A 22,579-nucleotide genomic window follows, 5' to 3' on the forward strand; every position below is an offset into this window, starting at 1 on the left:
AGTCAAAGACAATGATGCCTCCCTTCCAGGCAGACTGAACATCTATGCAGGGTAGGACAAGAAGAACAGGTTGATGCCAAAGAAAGCTCCATGTCCCTCTGATGAACGTGCCCCCTACATAGCTGCGACTGAGGTGAGGATAACCCTATCCAAAATGAGCCCACACAAGGCAGCTGGACCAGAACCCAGACTGTTGGGGTACTGAAGAACTGAGTCATTAGGGCATCTTCATCATGTCACTGCAGCAGTCCATCATCTCTGTGCGTTTAAAGATCCCCACCCTCATTTAAAGAGGGCAACAGTAACGGCCTTCAATGACTGCTGCCCAGTGACACTGACCTCCACCATTATGAAATGCTGTGAAAGTCTGTGGTTCTGGTTTTCGTCGCTTCCGATGCAAACAGGCACAGCACACCAAAATCTATGGATTAACACTTTATTAGGTAGCAGGTTCCTGAGAGCCCTTTCTTCTGCTATTACGCTTGAAGCAGTCTCCTAGGATCTCTGCCCAACAAAGGGATGGATCAAGTATTTATACATTCAAGCAAGTTAGAAAAAGGTTACATCAGTCACAAACTTGTGTGATCTAAAATTATAGCATACTCCAAGTAAAGCATTACATGTAGGACAAGCAGCAAACCCCACCTCATCCCCTAAGCCTACAGTCTCCATGATTACAAATCAAGGTTGAAAAATGTTGTTAAAACAAACGGACAGTCTACATAATTCAGACTCAACAAAAACCTCAGGACGCCACATCTCTTCTTGTATTCCTACACACTCTGCTTTGACTCCCTCCTTGGGCACAGCAAGGTTGTTCACTCCAGTTAGTACCAGTCTGAAAGGCCCTAAACCAGTGGTTGTCAACCTTTTTCTTTCCACTCACATATCACTTTAAGTATTCCTTATGCCAAAGGTGCTCTGTGATTAGTAAGGGATTGGTTAAGGTGGTGTGTGAGTGGAACTCCAAAGGAAATGGGCTAATGACAATTTTTCTCAAGCAAAATATTTTAGTAACAATTGGGTCTAGAACAGTGATTCTCAACCTTCCCTTCCCACTCACATACCACCTTAAGCAATCCCCTACTAATTTCAGAGATTACTAAAGTGGTATATGAGTGGAAAGAAAAAGGTTGAAAATTACTGCCCTAAACCCAGTACTACTAACCTTTCACCTCTCTAGGCACTGAATTTCAACAAGCTTTTTAAAAAAAATTCCAGTATTCTCAGCATTTCTAAGGGTCTTATTCATTATTATTTCACGTCTGGGAATGGAACGCATCAAAGCGCACCTCCCATGGACACTAAACCTATTTCAATTCACCTACAGACAGAAACATTCCATTGACAATGCCTTCCACTCCGTCCTGACCTACCTAGAGAATGACGCCTCATACAGTAGGCTGCTGTGCATCGACTTCAGCTTGGTGTTTAATACAATCATTTCCCAGAGGCTGGTGGATAAGCTGTCCTTGTTATCACTGGACACCCCTTCTTTGTAACATTTCTGGACTTTCTAATGGAAAGACCACAGTCTGTCCGGATCAGCAGCTAAACATTAAGCACCGTCATGCCAGGAACTGGGCTGTGCACTCAGTCTGCTGCTGTTCATGTTACTGAATCCACGATTGCAGTGACAGATCGAGCTCCAGCAGAGTCATCAAGTTTGCATATAATATGGCAGTAGTTGGTCTCATCAGTAACAATGAATAAATTGCACTACAGAGAAGAGGTGGAAAATCTTGTGAAATGGTGTGAGAATAACAACCTGAGTCTCAATGTAGTCAAGACAAATGAGATGATTGTGGATTTCAGTTGGATCAGGGACAACCACTCTTCACTTAATGTTACTGGCTTGGTGGTGGAGAACACCAAGTTCCTCGGAGTTCATTTAAGAATTGACCTATCTGGGATACATAACATCTCTTGACTTGTCAGGAAGGCATAACAGCAACTGCCTTCCTTAGAATACTGAGGCAGCCATCCTATCAACTTTCTACAGTAGCTCTATCAAGAGCGTATTGGCTGGCTGCATAATTGAGGTACATTTGCTGTAGAACAGTGGATCGGAGGTCAATCCATAGGATCTCCCTCCCCCCCAAAAAAAAATGTAATATTACCAAGACTGTTGTCTGAAAAGGACTCAAAATTGTTGAGGACCCCTATTACCTTGCATGCAACATCTCCCAGCTACTCCCATTGGGAAAGAGATACAGGGTGTCAGAGCCAGAACCACCAGGCTGAGGAACTGCTTCCCATCAGAAGTGATACTGCTGAACATCTGATTAACTTCTTATAACCCTCTGAGACTGCAGTATTTATTTAACAATATTTATTTAAATCTATATATGTACAGTGCCCTCCATAATGTTTGGGACAAAGAAACTTTTTCTTTATTTTCCGCTATGCTCCACAATTTTCAATTTGTAATCAAGCAATTCACATATGATTAAAGTGCACATTCCAGATTTTACTCAAGGTTGCAGTCATTAAGGAGACTTGGCTAGAGGAAGGGCAAGATTGATTGATGCAAGTACCAGGATTTAGGTGTTTTAAAAGGAATAGGATGGGAGGTATGGGGAGGGAGGTAGTAGCGTTAATGGTCAGGGATAGTGTCGTGGCTACAGAAAGGGAGGACACTGCTGAGGGAGTGTCTACTGAAATGGTATGGGGGGAAATTAGAAATAGGAAGTCTATAGGCCTCCCAGATAGCCCTTGGGACACCAAGGAGCAGACAAGCAGGCAGAATTTGGAATGGTGCAATAAATACAAGGTTGTTATTATGGGAGACTTCAATTTTGCTAATATTGACTGACATTTCTTGACTGCAAGAGGGATAGATGGGAATGAATTGGTCAGGTATGTTCAAGAAGGATTCCTGACACAGTATATGGACCAGCTGATGAGAGAAGAGGCCACACTGGATCTAATCCTGGGTAATGAACCTGGTTATAGGTTGACCCCTTGGTGGTAGAGCATTTTGGTAAGAGTAACCACAGCTCCCTGAGTTTTAGCATAGTTATAGACAAGGATAAAAACAGACAAAATGGGAAAGTGTTTAATTGGAGAAGGGCTAATTATGATGGGATGAGACAGGAACTAGGGAGAATAAATTGGAAACAGATGTTCAAAGGTGGTAGTACAGAACTAATGTGGAGGAAATTTAGGGACCTCTTGTGCTGGGTTCAGGATAGGTTTGTCCCATTGGAACAAGGAAAAGATTGGAAGAAAAGGGAACCGTGATTGATGAAACAAGTGAGGCAATTAGTCAAGAAAAATAGAAGCATAGATTAGATATAGAAAGCAGGAAACAAGAAGAGCTTGTGAGAAGTATATGTTAGTTAGGAAGGATCTTAAGAAAGGACTTGGGAGAGCACAAAGGGGACATAAGCAAGCCCTGGCATTTAGGATTAAAGAGAACCCAAAGGCATTCTATGTGTATGTGAAGAACAGAAAAATGTGGAGAATGAAGATGGGAATGATAAAGAAGGCAACATGTGCCTGGTGGAGGAGGAGGTTCCAGAGGTGGTTGCAGAATAAGTTAATAAAATCATGATAAAGTAGATGTCAAAAGGGTAAGATTGTGCAGTTTATTATTGGGTCACATTCACAAACAAACATCTCATTTGCCATGCAAGAGTTTTGCAAGGGTAGATTTTGTGCCTATAGTTGGTTTTACAGAGACAATGGGAAGTGCTCGTAAGTTTCACCAGCATGTTTGAACAGTGTCCAGGCTGAAGAAATGAGAAATATTTTGCTGCTATTCTGGTTGAAGTTTGTTGTCCAAACAGAGAAAATGTCCATTGTTTGGGAGAGTATTCTGCAGCCGTTTGTGGGGAAGGCTGGAAGTTGGCAGACCTGCTGCAAGATCCCATTTCAAGTCCGGTTTTGATTTCTGAGTTCAGTCTATTCTAAATCTTTGTAGTCAATTGCAGAGGTTGTGGCTGGTTATTGTGTTTGTCTTGAAATGGGGGAAAAGAAGAACTCCTTGTGGTAACCTGGAAGAAGAGGTTATCTTTTTGAAAAACCCAAGAAGGGGCAAGCTTCTTTGGTAAGACACTTTAGTTGCTGATTGAAGGAGATCAATTTGGGTGTCCAACAAACAACAGATATCTATTTGAAACCAACAAAACCTTCATGAGTGGTAACAACTTAAGTTAAATCAGTAGTTCTCAACCTTTTTGTTTGCACTCACATACCACTTCAAATATTCCCTATGCCATAGGTGCTCTGTGATTAGTAAGGGATTGCTTAAGGTGGTAATGTGGGTGGAAAGAAAAAGTTTGAAAACCACTGTTTTAATTGTACCTAATTAACTCCTTATGTGCAAGATTTCATAACTTCAAAGGAAATTGGCTAAAATGGGCCAATGACAATTTTTCCTAAGCAAAATATTTCAGTAACAATTGGGTCTAGAGCAGCGATTCTCATCTTTCCCTTCCCACTCACATACCACCTTAAGCAGTCCTTTACTAATCACAGAGCACCAGTGGCATAGGGATTACTTGAAGTGGTATGTGAGTAGAAAGAAAAAGGTTGAGAACCACTGAGTTAAAGCATCAGAGCTTGGTGAATGTAATATCTGTTCAATTCTGTGCACAGTATGGAAGACTGCCTGATACCAGTGAACTTGGAGAAGTTAATGATTGGACAGGGAAAAAGAACTTTCCTGATCACACAAACATTGCATACACATGCACTTAGAATTAGAAGGGGTTAATTTAGGTTAAGTTAATAGTAATAAGGATTGATCTTATTATTATGTATTAAGAAAATAAAATCAGTTTTGTTTAAGTAGCCATTGTCTTGGTGAATTTCTGTTGGTGCTTTTGAGTCCTTTGGGCCTGTTATAAGTCCTAAATGAATACTTTGGTTCATGGTTCACAAGAGAAACGGACCTGGATTAGAACAACCTTGTGTGCTGGGCAGTGTTGAGATAGAGGAATTGTTGGATCTTCTTAAAAATATTAGGATTGCTAAGTGAGCCTAATTGAGTTTTCTTTGAGGAGGTAACAAAGGAAATTGATGAGGGTAGGTTGGCAGATGTGATCTGTATAGATTTTAGTAAGGCATTTAACAAGAACACCCATGAGAGACTTGTTCAGAAAGTCATGAGGCATGGGATTCATGGAACTTTGGCTGTGTGGATTAAAAAAAAATGGCTTACCTGTAGAAAGCAGAGAGTAGTAGTGGAAGGAAAGTATTTTGCTTGGAGGTCAGTGACTAATGGACTTCTGAAAGGATCTATGCTGAGATCCCTGCTCTTTGTGATCTTTATAAGTGACCTAGATGAAGAGGCGGATCAGTATATTTGCAGATGATACAAAAGTTGGAGGAGTTGTGGGTGGTGCTCAAGGTTGTCATAGGTTACAAAGGGATATAGACTTGATGCAAACTTGGGTGGAAATGTGGCAGATGGAGTTCAATCCAGTTAAGTGTGAGGTGAAGCATTTTGGAAGGACATACCAGAAGGCTGAGTACAGGGTTACTAGGGAGGTCAGTTACTTAAGAGAGTGGATGACGTCCTGTTTTGCGGAAACTGCCAAAATGTTTGGCCTGGAAGTCAGCCTGAAGAAAACTGAGGTCCTCCATCAGCCAGCTCTCCACCATGACTACCAGACCCCCCCATATCTCCATCGGGCACACAGAACTCAAAACGGTCAACCAGTTTACCTACCTCGGCTGCACCATTTCATCTGATGCAAGGATCGACAATGAGATAGACAACAGACTCGCCAAGGCAAATAGTGCCTTTGGAAGACTACACAAAAGAGTCTGGAAAAACAACCACCTGAAGAAACACACAAAGATCAGTGTGTACAGAGCCGTTGTCATACCCACGCTCCTGTTCGGCTCCGAATCATGGGTCCTCTACCGGCATCACCTACGGCTCCTAGAACGCTTCCATCAGTGCTGTCTCCGCTCCATCCTCAACATTCATTGGAGTGACTTCATCACCAACATCGAAGTACTTGAGCTGGCAGAGTCCGCAAGCATCGAATCCATGCTGCTGAAGATCCAACTGCGCTGGGTAGGTCACGTCTCCAGAATGGAGGACCATCGCCTTCCCAAGATCGTGTTCTATGGCGAGCTCTCCACTGGCCACCAAGACAGAGGTGCATCAAAGAAGAGGTACAAGGACTGGTTAAAGAAATCTCTTGATGCCTGCCACATTGACCACCGCCAGTGGGCTGATATCGCCTCCAACCGTGCATCTTGGCGCCTCACAGTTCGGCGGGCAGCAACCTCCTTTGAAGAAGACCGCAGAGCCCACCTCACTGACAAAAGACAAAGGAGGAAAAACCCAACCCCAACCAACCAATTTTCCCTTGCAACTGCTGCAACCGTGCCTGCCTGTCCCGCAACGGACTTGTCAGTCACCAACGAGCCTGCAGCAGACGTGGACATACCCCTCCATAAATCTTCGTCCATGAAGCCAAGCCAAAGAAGAAGAAGAAAGGATGAACAGAGGGACCTTGGGGTCCAAATCCATACATCCCTCAAGATCGATGCGCAGGTTGATAGGACAGTTAAGAAGGCCTATGGAATGTTGGGCTTCATTAATAGGTGAGAGTCAAGAGGTCATTTTGCAACTCTACAAATCTCTGGTGAGACCACACATAATATTGTGTTCATTCTGGTCATCTCATTACAAGAAGAATGTGGAGGCTATGAGAGGGTGCAGAAGAGATTTACCAGGATATTTCCTGCATTGGAAAATAAGTCTTTTGAGGCATGGTTAGCAAAACTGGGACAACTCTTTGGAGTGTAAAAGGATGAGAGAAGCTTTAATAGAGGTCTGTAAGATTATGAGAGGCATAGATAGGGTGGATAGCCAGCACTTTTTTCCCAGGGCAGGAACAGCAAACACCAGAGGACATATGTACAAAGTGAAGGGAGGAAGGTTTAGGGGAGAATGGGTACCTGGAATGCCTAGCCAAGGTGCTGGCTAAAATATTTGGAGCATTTAAGAGACTTTTTGACAGACATGTGGATGAAAAAAAAGAGGATTTCAGGGTAGAGAGGGTTTAATATTTTTTTAAGGAATATATGGGTCGGCACAGCATCGAGAGTTGAAGGGCCTGAATTGTACTTCATTGTTCTATTGTTGTTTATATACATTTTGGTTTATTATACATAGTTCCCCAATTTCAGGGCACCATAATGTTTGGGACATTTGGCTTCACAGATGTTTAGTTGCTTCATTAGTGCAGGTATAAGAAGCTAGGCTTGCTTCTAAACTTTTGATCGCCTTTGGAGTTTGTGGTTGCCATTTTTCAACATGAAGACCAGAGTTGTGTCAGTAAAAGTTAAATAAGCCATAATGAGGCTGAAAAACAAGAATAAAACAGAGACATAACCCAAACAAGATGACCAAAATCAATTGTTTGGAACATCGTTAAATAGAAAAAGCATACTGGTGTGCTCAGTAATCACTGTTGACAGAAAAATTCTCATCAGAATGAAGGAAAATCCCCAAACACCTATCAGACAGATTAGAAACACTCTTCAGCAATAACTACTGTCTGCAGAAGACTTTATGAACAGAAATGCAGAAGCTACACTGCAAGATTCAAACTATTAACTAGCCACAGAAAAAGGATGGCCAGATAAGTACAGTATTTTAAAAAGCCTGCAGAATTCTGGAAAAATGGTCTTGTGGAGAGATAAGTATAAGATTTACTGGTATCAAAGTGATTGCAAGACCAAAGTGTGGAGGTATAAAGGAACTGTCCAAGATGCAAAACATACCATCTGATCTGTGAAACATGGTGGTGGGGGTGTTATGGCTTGGTTGATGGCAGTTGCAAAATGAATTCTGAGTTGTATAAAAGCATCTGTTCAAATTCAGGCAAATGCCTCCAAACTTATTGGACGCTGTTTCATTCTACAGCAAGACAGTGATCCCAAACATACTGCTGAAGCAACAAAGGAGTTTTTTCAAAGCTTAAAAACTGGGAAATTCTTGTATGGTCAAATCAGTCACCTGATTTAAATCCAATTGAGGGGACTATATAAAAAGTGCTGTAATTTCTTCATGGTCAAACGAAAATGTACAAATAACCTTGAATAAAATCTTGAATGTGCACTTTAATTACATGTGAATTGTTTGATTACAAATTTAAAACTGGAGCACAGGGGCAAATAATGGGGGGGAAAAGTGTCTGTTCCTAACCTTATTAAGGGCACTCATTATATATAGCATTTGTTTTGCTTGTAAGTTTGCATGTTTCTGCGCAAGGACCAGAAAATGTTGTTTCATCGGTTTCTACTTGTAAAGTCAGATGATAATATAGTTGATTTCCAATTTTTTTGGATAATTTTATTTATCACCTAAATCAACACCAAACAATTATTCAATTATATATAGATAATACAGTATTATTCAATACAAGATGAGACAAAACATTTTGTATATTTTACCCCCAAAACCCCCTCCCCCTCTCCCCAAGGAGGAAAAGAAAATAAAACACCTAGACTATATATTAATCATATTCTCTTGATATAACTATTGTATCTCCTGATTATTGATTGAGAGGAGAGGGTGATGTGGATGGGTTTTTAATTAACAAATTCCATACAAGTTTCTCAAATCTTATAAAAATTTCCCCATCTGATTCCTTAAATTACAAGTAATTTTTTCTAATAGTATGCAGTTTTGTATTTCAAAATACAGTTTTCTGTTCATCATTATAAAATTTTCTGTTTTCCACGTCACTACTACACTATTTTTGCTACCGCTATTGCTATATTAAGAAATTTTTATTGATATTTATCCAACTTCAATTTCAGATCTTATTCATATATTACCAAGTAAAAATATTCTCTGATCCTTTTCTATTTTTATTTTCATAATTTGTCTTAATAATATACTCAAATCTTTCCAAAATTTTTCCACTTTAACACAGGGTCAAACTGAATGTACAAAGGTCGTTACTTCCTTATTACATCAAAAACATTTATCAGAATAATTTGAGTTTAATTCTTTTGATTTATATGGAGTATAACCCAATTGATGTAGGAAATTATACGGTACCATTTGATATCTAACATTAATTGTATTTGTTACACTCTCTTGGCAAAATCTTGACCAAACTTCTTGAATTTGTATATTTAATATTTTTCCCCATAGTATCTTGAAATTTTTTATACATATTTGTAATAAATTTCTCAATAAATGTATCTGTAATTAAATATTCAAATTGATTCTGTTCTGGCAGTTTTAAACTTGTAACTTATTTCCCTTTTAAATATATTTTAAGTTGATGGTATGAAAAAATTGTATTATTTGTTTTTTCATATTTCTCTTTCATTTGTTCAAAAGTCATTAAAAAAAGGAACCTAAAAACAATCTTTCATTCTCTGTATTTCTTTACTATACCAAATATTAAAAAAAGGATTATTCAAAGTAAAATTAATAAGCTGATTTTGTTTTAACAACATCTTTGGTATTTGATAATTTTTAATTGCTCTTTCCATATGAATTCCATTCCATACCTTAAGCAAATGCTTTAATATTGGTACCTCTGTTTTCTTTTTCAATAACTCGTTATTCCATTTATACAAAAAATACTCCAGTTTGATTTCTCCTATTTTATTCATTTCAATATGAACCCACTCTGCTTTTTCTCCAATTTGATAACAGGAGGACAAGAATCTTAATTGCGCTGCTTTGTAATAATTTTTAAAATATGGTAATCTTAATCCGCCTTGTTCAAATTTACAAATCAATCTTGGCATTTTCTCTCCAAATAAATTTTTAAATATTTTTATTTAGCTCTTGGAAAAGTTTCTCTGGTATAGGGATGGGTACTAATTGAAATAAATACTGTATTCTTGTAAAAATGTTAATCTTGACACAATTTACCCATCTTATTAAAGTTTTTGGCAAATCTTTCCATTTTTAAAAATCTATTTTTATTCCTAAATATTTAATTGCTTTTTGCCATTTTAATTTTGTCTTTTTTGTTTTAACCTTGTGTATAATCTATATCACCGTGCATCTTGGCGCCTCACAGTTTGGCGGGCAGCAACCTCCTTTGAAGAAGACCGCAGAGCCCACCTCACTGACAAAAGGCAAAGGAGGAAACACCCAACCCCAACCAACCAATTTTCCCCTGCAACCGCTGCAATCGTGTCTGCCTGTCCCGCATCGGACTTGTCAGCCACAAACGAGCCTGCAGCTGACGTGGACTTTTTACCCCCTCCATAAATCTTCGTCCGCGAAGCCAAGCCAAAGAAGAATCTATATCAACCATAGGCATCACTTCACTCTTATCAACATTCACTTTATAACCTGACACTAAACCATATTCTACTAATCTTGCATTGAATTTGTACAATGATATTTCTGATTTTGTTAAATAGACTATAACATCATTTGCAAATAAACTAATTTTATGTTATTTATTGTCTATCATGAAACCTTTAATCTCATTGTCTTTCTAATTATTTCTGCCAAAGATCCTATGACCAAAGCAAATAAAAATGGTGATAATGGGCATCCTTGCCAAGATGATCTCTCTAATAAGAAAAACTTTGATATTTGCCTATTTGCGACCACTTTTGCTTTTGGTTGATTATATAATGCTTTTATCCAATCTATAAAAACAGTCAGAATTCCAAATGTACTTAACACCTTAAATAAAAAGTCCCATTCTAGTCTGTCAAATGCTTTTTCTGTGTCTCATGCAACCACTACTGCTGGTTTTTTTTCTTTTTGTGCTACACTTAATAAACTCATAAATTTAACTATATTATCTACAGATCTATTTTTAATAAAACCTGTTTAATCCATATTTATTAATTTTGGTAAATATTTAGTTATTCTATTAGCTAATAATTTAGGTACAATTTTACAATCTGTATTTACTAACAATATAGATCTATAAGAGGAAGGTTGTAAAGGATCTTTCCTTTTTTGTAATGGCTTATTAATGCTGTTTTAAAAGATTCTGGCAGATCGTGTGATTCTCTCATTTGATCTGATACTTTCAATAATACAAGAGTTAACAATTCCTTAAATTCTTTATAAAACTGGAGGAAAACCATCTTCTTTTGGGGCTTTATTATTCTGTAATGACATCAGAGTCTCATACACTTCTATCACTGAAAAGGGTTTAGATAACTAATTTTTCTTCCTTATTTAACATAGGTGATAAATGTATCTCTTTTTTTCATCTTTCAGAGATTCTGATTGATAGAATTTTTTATAAATATTTCTAAAATTATCATTTATTTCTTGCATCTTATAGGTGATTTGGCCAGTTTCCACCTTCATTGCACCTATTGTTCTTGATACTTATTCAACTTTTAATTGCCATGCTAATACTTTGTGTGCTCTTTCACCTAGTTCATAATATTTCTGTCCCGTTTTCATTATATCTCTTTCTACTCAAAAAGTTTGTATTGTATTAAATTTTAATTTTTTTTGATTCCAATAATCTTTTTTTCTCTTCATTTTTTGAATGTGTACTTCCTTCTCTCAATGTAATATTTCCTTTACCAATTGGTCTACCTCTTTCATGTGTTCTTTCTTTATCTTAGATGTATAACTTGTTATTTGACCTCTTAAATATGCCTTCATGGAATCCTATATAATAAAATTATTCATTACTGAATTTTCATTAGTTTCTAGAAAATATTTTATCTCTTGCCTCATAAAAACACAAAAATATTTTCTCTAGTAATATTGTATTAAGTCTCCATCTATAACCTATATTTTGTTTGTCCTTCAATGGAATTGACAAAATTAAAGCTGAATGATTAAATAAAACTCTCGCTTGATATTCTACTGTTTGAACTCTAGCTTGCAACCCAGTGGAGACTATAAACATGTCAATACATTAATATGTTTTATGTCAAAAAGAATAAAAAGAATAGTGTCTATCACTTGATGAGTTATTCTCCAAATAATATTTTTCATTAAATCTATAGCAATCTTAGCTACTTTTTATAATTTTACTATTTAATCTATCTAACTTTAGATCTAAAGTAAAATTGAAATCTCCTCCTACTAATATTTTCCTTTGTGCACTTGTTAATTGCAGAAATATGTCTTGTATAAATTTTCCATCATCTGCATTCAATAAAGTCCAATATTCTGAATAGATTTGATAAGTAGCCATTACATACCTTCCACTATATCTATAGTAACATTTAATATTCTAATTGGTAAATTTTTATGTATTAATATTGCCACAACTCTAGCTTTTGAATTAAATAAAGATGCCAATACCAATCCAACCCAATCTCTTTTCAACTTTTGATGCTCCTTTTCTGTCAAATGAGTTTCTTGCCAAATAAATTATATCTACTTTTTTTTGTATATATTAGTAATTTTTTTTCCATGTTATTTTATTCTGTATTCCATTTATATTAATACTTGCAAAATTTAATTTCCCTGCCATCAGTTACCTCCATAAAATCCTTTGTCCATCCATCCACCTTCTCCCACTCTTCCCACTTTCACAATGTTTGCCACACATCAGGTATTTTTAATTAATCTAGGTGTACAACAAGAAGAAGAAAGAAACAACATAGAAAAAACAGCAAAAAAGAAGATATTCTCTCCCCCCACCCCAACCCCCCAAGATGCATGATGTTTCAATGGCTTTAACTCCCTGATCTATATGGGTTGTGGTAAAAACCACACTTGTTCGCATGATTCCTCAGTAGTCAGCTCTATTTTCCCAACTAACCCACTTGAAATACAATACATACCCCCCCGTTGCATAATGACTATTCATTCTTATACATTCAAGAATCTTTTTAAACATCAGTTGTAGGTTAACACCTTCCTCCCAATTAAACTCTCTTGAAATTTTCAGTTACATCTTAACTCTCACACTCACATTTCAAATATCAACAGCCACCTGCCTCTCTCTTTCTGGCAAAGAATCAGCATACACCTTTGCCTCATTCCATCTGGGACAAAAACTTTTAAAATTGCCAGATACCTCAAGACAAAGGCACAACCCTTTTTCCACATTACATTTTTAAATGCATTAAATTCCTTTCTCTTTTTTAACAAATCAAAACTTGTATCAGGATAAAAGAAAATCTTACTCCCATTATAAACTAAAGGTAATTGCCTCTTTTTTTTGCTTGTTTATCCACCAGTTCCAAGATCTCTCTTAATTCATAACAAAGAAATTTAACAAGTATTGGACAAGGTCACTGATCTGGTTGTGGCTTTGGTCTTAAGTGCTCTAAATGCTCTCTCATTCTCAATGTCTCCTTGGAGTTCAGTTACTCTCAAAGTTTCCGGAATTCAACACTAAAAACCTCTTGATTTCCTGTTCTTAAAGTCCAACGATCTTTGTTATTCCTTCTGCTGAAATATTATAAAATGTCATTTTTTTGTTAAATGTTCTTTTGTTGCAGCTGCTTCAGTTTCTACCATCTTCATTTGTTCCTTAATACCTTGAATTTCAAATTAATTTCCTTGAATTTTTTCATCCATAACTTCAAATCTTTTGTCCACCTGCTGGATCATTTTTTTCCACTTTCCTTATAAAATTCTTATTTTCAGCTTTATTCTCTCCACATTTCTTAACTTCTTCCGTTAATAACAACATAGATTGCTGGAAATTATCCATGTAATTCTTAGGATCAGCTGTAGAAATAAATGTCTCTTTTCCCCCATCATTCTGTCCATAAATACTTGTTCAGAGTGTTTTTCTTGCTCTTTTTCCTGTCCACTGGACCTAGAAGACTTTTGAGCCTTTTTTTTTGTACTCTGTGCATGCGCAAGGAATCGCGCATGCACAAAGTCACTTCTTCACCCGTAGCAGGCGGCCATTGTTGGGAGAGACCCTGCGCAGCAATGTCCAAGATCTCTCCAGCTCTTGGCTTGTCTCCCTTGGCCAGTACCTTATGCTCAGCTCCTGGATCCTTCCTCAAGGTAGGCCTCTTCTTGATCTTTTTCTTGCTCCGTTTCTTATGCTACTACAGCTGGTTTTTCTTTCTTCGGTGGCATTTTAAATAATTCTTTAAATCTTCAAATACTACTTTCTTCTATTTTCCTTAACTTTTTCAACTTTTTTGAGAGTAGGGATTTGCATTCTAACCCCACGTAATCACATGACATGCCCTGAGCTTCAGATGTTTGACTTTTGAGGCCAAACTGAGAATGCTGTGTTTAGAATTGGGGCTCCATAGTCTCCATTTAAATATTATTTATTATCGTATAAATTAGAGTGACTTCATTTATGATTTGAATTTCTCTGATAACTTTATGAAAATTATCTGATAATGAAACACATTGCTTTATTCATTTAATCATTATTTTGTTATGATCAGAACATGTTTGACAAATGTGGCTAATTTTATTTTTCGTCTTTCAGGAAGTACATGAATTGCTGAAAGATTATGAATTGAAATACTGCTATGTGGATAAGAACAAAGGAATGGGTAAGCAAAAATTATTAGGGTTGGAATAGAGGTCTAATTCTGGATATTTTCTGATAAATAACAGCATTCAGTTACTTTCCCTTGATCTGACAAATAACCTAGGAAGCACATGATATTGATTACATGGCACAAAAAGCAAGAGATTCCATTATTGTTCTTAGGTGTGCAACTGCAACATTGGCATCTATGGAATATAAGATGTGATAAATAAAGTACAGGTACACAATCCTTTATCCAGAACCTTTGGGGGACAGTGTGTTCCGAATTTTGAATTTTTCCGGATTAAGGAAAGCCAGATTTAAGCCCACCCAAATTGTGCTGCAGTATCCACCCTCATCCCCTTCCGTCATGCTGCTGGTCTCCTGCCTGCCCGACTTGCACTGTTGTCTTTCTCCCCACTTGCCGGATTTTTGAGCATGCCATATTTTAGATGTCCGGATAAAGGAACATGTACCTGTATTATGTAGGAAAAATTATGGATTTGACAGAAAAACAAAAATGTGATAAGCTGATGTGCACAGGAAGCTTGATGTGTTCGTTCTTGTGAAGCTGTACCTTAAGGTTACTTCTGCAAATATTTTCTCAACGTGAATAGAATCACTGAACAACTGAAAAGTGGCAAAGCAGCAGGTATGGATGGAATCCCCCCAGAGGTCTGAAAGGCTGGCAGCAAAACTCTGCATGTCAAACTGCATGAGTTTTTCAAGCTTTGTTGGGACCAAGGAAAACTGCCTCAGGACCTTCGTGATGCCATCATCATCACCCTGTACAAAAACAAAGGTGAGAAATCAGACTGTTCAAACTACAGGGGAATCACGCTACTCTCCATTGCAGGCAAAATCTTCGCTAGGATTCTCCTAAATAGAATAATACCTAGTGTCGCCGAGAATATTCTCCCAGAATCACAGTGTGGCTTTCACGCAGAGGAACTACTGACATGGTCTTTGCCCTCAGACAGCTCCAAGAAAAGTGCAGAGAACAAAATAAAGGACTCTACATCACCTTTGTTGACCTCACCAAAGCCTTCGACACCGTGAGCAGGAAAGGGCTTTGGCAAATACTAGAGAGCATCGGATGCCCCCCAAAGTTCCTCAACATGGTTATCCAACTGCACGAAAACCAACAAGGTCGGGTCAGATACAGCAATGAGCTCTCTTAACCCTTCTCCATTAACAATGGCGTGAAGCAAGGCTGTGTTCTCGCACCAACCCTCTCTTCAATCTTCTTCAGCATGATGCTGAACCAAGCCATGAAAGACCTCAACAATGAAGACACTGTTTACATCCGGTACCGCACGGATGGCAGTCTCTTCAATCTGAGGCGCCTGCAAGCTCACGCCAAGACACAAGAGAAACTTGTCCATGAACTACTCTTTGCAGACGATGCCGCTTTAGTTGCCCATTCAGAGCCAGCTCTTCAGCGCTTGACGTCCTGTTTTGCGGAAACTGCCAAAATGTTTGGCCTGGAAGTCATCCTGAAGAAAACTGAGATCCTCCATCAGCCAGCTCACCACCATGACTACCAGCTCCCCCACATCTCCATCGGGCACACAAAACTCAAAACGGTCAACCAGTTTACCTTTCTCGGCTGCACCATTTCATCAGATGCAAGGATCGACAATGAGATAGACAACAGACTCGCCAAGGCAAATAGCGCCTTTGGAAGACTACACAAAAGAGTCTGGAAAAACAACCAACTGAAAAACCTCACAAAGATAAGCGTATACAGAGCCGTTGTCATACCCACACTCCTGTTCGTCTCCGAATCATGGGCCCTCTACCGGCATCACTGGCTTCCACCAGCATTGTCTCTGCTCCATCCTCAACATTCATTGGAGCACCTTCATCCCTAACGTCGAAGTACTCGAGATGGCAGAGGCCGACAGCATCAAATCCACGCTGCTGAAGGTCCAGCTGCGCTGGGTGGGTCATGTCTCCAGAATGGAGGACTATCGCCTTCCCAAGATCGTGTTATATGGCGAGCTCTCCACTGGTCACCATGACAGAGGTGCACCAAAGAAAAGGTACAAGGACTGCCTAAAGAAATCTCTTGGTGCCTGCCACATTGACCACCACCAGTGGGCTGATATCGCCTCAAACCGTGCATCTTGGCGCCTCACAGTTCAGCGGGCAGCAACCTCCTTTGAAGAAGACCGCAGAGCCCACCTCACTGACAAAAGACAAAGGAGGAAAAACCCAACCCCAACCAACCAATTTTCCCCTGCAACCGTGTCTGCCTGTCCCGCATCGGACTTGTCAGCCACAAACGAGTCTGCAGCTGACGTGGACATATACCCCCTCCATAAATCTTCATCCGCGAAGCCAAGCCAAAGAAGATTTTGGGAGGATGAATAAAGGCCTTTTTTGCTCTCAGTGGCTATATCCTGTATTTTCTATCCAATTCAAAATTGAATCAGTACTCGAGGATTATTTGCTGGACTCTGTGGAAAGCAGAGCAGTGGGACTGACAGGATTGTTTTACTTCAAATTGGTTTGGTTTCTTGTATAACAATTTTGTTATCCTGCTTCTGCTTGGGAATCGGCTAAGAATGTGAATGAATCTATATCAAGCATCTCATTGAATACCAGAGCAAGCTCAAGACCATGTACCCTACTCCAATTTCATGTGTTATTACGTTCAACTCAATTGAATTAAAGTGGTCTTTGCAGCACACAATGGCCCCAAACTGGGTGATGAAAAGTATAATTTTTGCTCTCAAATGGCATTAAATAAATGCTCACTTTTTAACATCTTAAGTACAAGCAAACTCTGCTTTATATAATTAATTCTTCCAAATTTATACTAGCGTAGGATGAATTTGCATTGTGATTAATAGAATTAATGGGGATAATTACAATGAATCCCCGTCCTTTCAGATCGACCATCAAGATTTATAAAAATATGTTATAAAAACATATAATGCTAAAACGCTAAAACTGTTAAGGTTAATAAAAATAATTATAAAAATTTTCATTTATTTCACAATTACATAATAACTAAACCATTTCTTAGAAAAATATTTGACCATTAAACATTGATAATTTATCCAAGGTGAATTCTTTGTAGCCTCCTTGGTCATTCATTTCTCTTAGTTCAGTCAGAAAGCTTGCAGGGGCAGTGGGATTGGAGTGGGGACTGATACAGGACTGTGGGGAGAGAGTGGAGCAGTGGGATTAGTGTTGGAAATGATAAAGGGCTGTGGGGAAAGAGTGGGGCAGAAGGATCAGTGTGGGCCATTACAGTGCTGTCAGGGGAGAGACTGATAGAGGGCTGTGGAGTGAGAGTTTGATCAAGAACTAGATTAGCATTGGTTTCAACCAAATCTCATCCAAATGTTCCTTAGTCATTACCTTACTAAACCAAGAAAATAATAATGTAATTCCTTTTATCCTTACCGAATGTTGCAAGAATATGAACTTGAGATTTCCAGATAGATCTCGTGGTAACTGAATAATTACACACATAAAACAGGAAATGGTCACAGTTTTCCAAATCACAGTAACTGAATTTTGCGTTGATTGAAGAAGTGTATAGCAGGGAGTGCCTTTACTTCCATTTTGACCTTTTAGTGTTATTGCTAATCTCTGACCAGAAATGCATCAAAGAACTTGATGAACTGGTTATACCAATGTCACATCTGCAAGAACAGTAAAGCTGGTCAATTGGTGGTGGGTGGTTGCTTGACACCTCAAAGTTTCTTCAGCATCTGCAGGGGGAAAATCTGTGTTGCAATAAGGATCCATCATCCTTTATTGATACAGCTGTAACAGTGTTCAGAAAGCTTAATGCTAGACCGGGGAAAGCAATCCCCATCGTCCATGCTGTGGCTTTTGTGAACGACACGGGGAAAACTGCAACAATTGAAGATTTCATATTTTGAACCTTCCAACCCAGTGAGCTGCAGTTCCAGAAAATCATGCACAGCTGATGTGTAGAAATCTATAGCTTATAACATCTCTTCCTACACCTGTACCAAGCTGACTTTAAAAATTGTCATTTTGTGGCAGCTCTCCTATGCGACAGGCGAACTGGCGCCAGCAGTCATGGTCGAGTCCACAGTCAGAGACGTACTCAGAAGCTCTCAGTGCAGGCAAAACAATGGACAGGAAGCAGATGTTACTGCAGCTCCTCCCGAGCACTGGGACCAGCAGGGACCTTTTAAGCATATGGGTTTGAAACTCTACTCGCCTTGGTGTGTTTCTTTCACTTGCAGTGGCTAATAGCCATTGGTGACCCCAACAGTCCAACAGCATTTGGACCCGACACAAACGACTCCAGCAACATGGACAACTCAAGCGACTCGACTTTCAAAATACAGTTTCGCTTAAACTGCCAACTTTTGGACCGCTCAGCCCCTCTTCTAGTTTCAACATAGGCCCAGTTCCAGGTCAGGAACATGGTCTTTGATGAGACCAGGTACTACTACACGGTAGCAGTGCTCAACCAAGAGACCGCAGGTTGAATAATAGACTTTTTTCAGCATTCCCTGGAAGCCAGCAGGTATAAGGCACTCAAATTTCTGTTGATCGGCACCTGTTGCCTCTCACGTCGCAAATGGGCCATGTGGTTGTTGCATATGGATGGCCATGGCAACCGCGCACCTTTTGCCATAATGAGTAACATGCTGGCGCTGGCAGATGGCCATAAGCCATATCTATGCTTCAAACAGATATTTTTTGAGCAGATGCCGCATCTGCCGCTTACTAGCAAATGAGGATTTCTTCAACCCACAGAAGGTGGCCGTGCACTTGAACGTCTTGTGGTGCACAAAAAGGGACAGCGAAACAAGCATTGGAATTAGTGCTGCATCACGACCCAAGGCCTAGCCACCCTGCACCCCAGCAGTGAAGTCAGCAATGCCCACAGCAAAAGACAACAATGGCTCCGAGTCTTGATGATTCTACCATGGGAAGTGGGGCTTCAGGGTCCGCTGATGCCGACCGCCATGTTTGTTCCAGGGAAATGACAGGGCCAGCTGTTGCTGATGGTTACCGTGGTTGGTTAGCAGGATAGTCTCCTGTATGTCTGTGACAAACCCTCTGGGTGCAGGTTCCTAGTTGCCACTGGAGCAGAAATCAATGTCCTTCCTCTACCTCCCCAACTCAAGCCAAGATACCAGAATCAGAAGGGCTGGACCAGAACTCTCGGCAGTCTACAGCAGCACCATCCACACCAATGGCACACACACTACCTCTTTGCAATTCAGTTCCAGCCGATTTACATGGACATTTACCATTGTGTCACAACCATTGTTGGGTGCAGACGTCCTCCGCACACAATGTTTGCTGGTGGCCCTCCACTTGGACTCGGTCACATGTTCAGACAATGAATTTGCCAGCGTGTTATCGGAGTTCCCATCCATCATCAGCTGCAGTTTTCCACGACAGCCCCCAAACACAGCGTGATGCACCACATTTCCACTCGGACACCCCCTGCATGCCCAAGCATGCAGGTTACCACCAGATAAGCTCCGACTAATGAGGGAGGAGTTTAACAAAATGGAGGAGATGGACATCGTGCGCTGTTCAGACAACCCATGGGCCTCTCCACTCCATATGGTGCTCGAATCTGCAGGAGGATGGAGGCCGTGTGGGGATTACAGGAGGCTGAATGAAATGGCCACTTCTGATAGGTACCCAGTCCCGCACATCCAGAACTCCACGGCCAACCTGCACAGGGCACGCATCTTTTCAAGATAGACCTGGTGCAAGGGTATGATCAAGTCCCTGTCTTCCTAGATGATATTCTAAAGACAGCCATCATAACCCCATTCAGCCTTTTCGAATTCCTTAGAATGCCGTTCGGCCTCAAGGATGCAGCCCAGTCCTTCCAACGCCTCATGAACGCAGTAGGGCGGGACCTGGACTTCCTGTTCATCTATCTGGATGACATCCAGTAGCCAGCCGCTCCTGGCAGGAACACCTTGCTCAACTGTGCCTACCCTGCCGCCACTTCAGTAACTACAGCCTAGCTGTCAACCTTGCCAAGTGCCAGTTCGGCCTACCCACCATTGACTTCTTGGGACACCAGATTGACTGTCATGGAGCTCTTACCCTGCTAGAGAAAGTAGAAGCCATTCGCAAATTCGCCAGGCCCAACAGAGTCAAGGGCCTGTAGAAATTAGTTGGGATGGTGAATTTTTACCACCATTTTATCCCCTCAGTGGCCTGGATCATGCACCCCCTGTCCGGCTTCATGTCTGGCAAAACTATAGGGGTAGCTTGGACAGAAGAAATGATGACTTGGCCAAGGACGCTCTTGCAAAAACCATGCTCCTGGTCCACTCCTGGCTAGACGTCCCCATGGCCCTCACCATAGATGCCTCCAAAGCGGCAGTCAGCGGCATACGTGAACAGTTAGTTGAAGGCCAATGAAGCTGCTTGCGTCCATTTTGGATAGAGTTAGGAATTTTTTTGGAACGAGTCACAGGAGTTAAATTCCCACAGGATCCAATGTTGTTTTCACTGGGTACTATTTCATGGATAAGACCAAAATTGAAACTAAATTTATATCAAAAAGAATTTATAAAAATTGCATTAACAGTTGCGAGAAATTGGATTCTCCTTTAGGTTACAACAGTACCCAACCCCTAGTCTTGTCAGCTTATTTCACATACATATTGGTGTGTTATTAAAGCTTAAAACAGGAAATAATACGACTATTAATGCTTCCAAACAAGGTTTTTATTGTTTAATTTAGTTTTTGGCATTCAGCACAGTGACTGGCCATCCTTGTGAAAATTCACAGTTGTTGCCTAGCTTTAGTTCTCTCTGAAGAAGTTTGACCTGCTCGATAAGCATCTCCCCAGAAATGCTTATACCTTCATTATGTGGCAGCTTAAACCACTTTATAAGTACACTGTCTAATTCTGTACACCTGGCACCTTTTAGAATTGTCTGAAACTTTAAACTTTTCTGGCTTTCATTTTCAGTAAAAAAGTTAAAAATATATTCCTTTTGTTTTTTTTTAAGTCATACACAGTTGACAATCCGATCCGACAGAACTCGCACAAAGTCTTTACTGAAGTTCCTTTCAATAATACCACCTTTTCAAGCATAATGATTTGTGCTCTGCTTATTAGCACTGGCACAGTCTGCACCTCTTGGTCTTTGACAAAAGGCAAAGGAGGAAAAACCCAACACCCAACTCCAACCAACCAATTTTCCCCTGCAGCCGCTGCAACCGTGTCTGCCTGTCCCGCATCGGACTTGTCAGCCACAAACGAGCCTGCAGCTGACGTGGACTTTTACCCCCTCCATAAATCTTCGTCCGCGAAGCCAAGCCAAAGATTAGCACTGGCACAGTCTGCACCTCTTGGTCTCTTGCGTGACATCCTGAAGGGTTAAAATGCAGCTGAATATAAGAAATGTACAGGACTCATCACCAGAACACTCAACTGTAATGTGGGACAGGGTGGACCTGGATCTGCTGGAAGTATACAATATTAAGCTCCTGGCAGGCAGCATATATCAGACTCCATGGAGAAGTGCATCAATACCTCATTTTTCAAACAGAAGAGGGAGGAAGAGGATATCAGGAATTGGAGTCCCATATCATTGTTAAAAGTTGACTACAAAATCCTGTCCAAGGCTGTTGCTAATCAAATCAATCCTGCTCTGGGTAAGGTAATCCACCCAGACCAAACCTGCATGGTTCCGGGTAGAAAGATCTCTGACAGCTTTGTATTGCCAATGCAGGACAGTAGGGTGGACACCTGCATCTTCATCTTCGACCAGGAGAAGGCCTTTGATCAGATATCACACATGTGCACGATGGATGTGCATCAACAACAATGCATATTGTCCCCAAGATTATTGTGTTGGAGAGGAAACAGTCGCCCACCTCTGCTGAATAAGAGAAGAATGCAAGGGTCCTTGTTGCAGTTCATCCTCAGCAGCAGCGTGATAGAAGACTCTCTAACTTACGGGCTGTTCCCTGAGAAGTACACAGAATCAGACATCCAGAACTGCTGGAAGGCCATGAAAGGTCACACTTTTTGTCCGCTTGAAACCTATTGGTCTTTCACCACATGGATATGTTGGTGAGGAAATGTTGCCGATTGGAACATTCCAGGCTGCAGGAGTATGTATTGAGGGACACACTGAGGCTTGCAGCTAATGCAGGAGCACTGTGGAGAAGGATCACAGTTTAGAGTCCTTCCATT

General features: G+C 40.1%; 1 protein-coding gene across 1 annotated transcript in view; it reads left to right on the forward strand.

The window, feature by feature from the left end:
• The window catches only part of raver2 (ribonucleoprotein, PTB-binding 2), a 162,381-nt gene that overhangs the window by 14,328 nt on the left and 125,474 nt on the right, over positions 1 to 22,579 (forward strand). The window contains exon 2 of the mRNA XM_069942360.1: positions 14,349 to 14,415. Coding sequence (XP_069798461.1) covers positions 14,349 to 14,415 — 67 coding nt within the window. The remainder of the gene's footprint in view (positions 1 to 14,348; positions 14,416 to 22,579) is intronic.

Source organism: Narcine bancroftii, chromosome 5, assembly GCF_036971445.1.
Source record: "Narcine bancroftii isolate sNarBan1 chromosome 5, sNarBan1.hap1, whole genome shotgun sequence".
NCBI lineage: Eukaryota > Metazoa > Chordata > Chondrichthyes > Torpediniformes > Narcinidae > Narcine > Narcine bancroftii.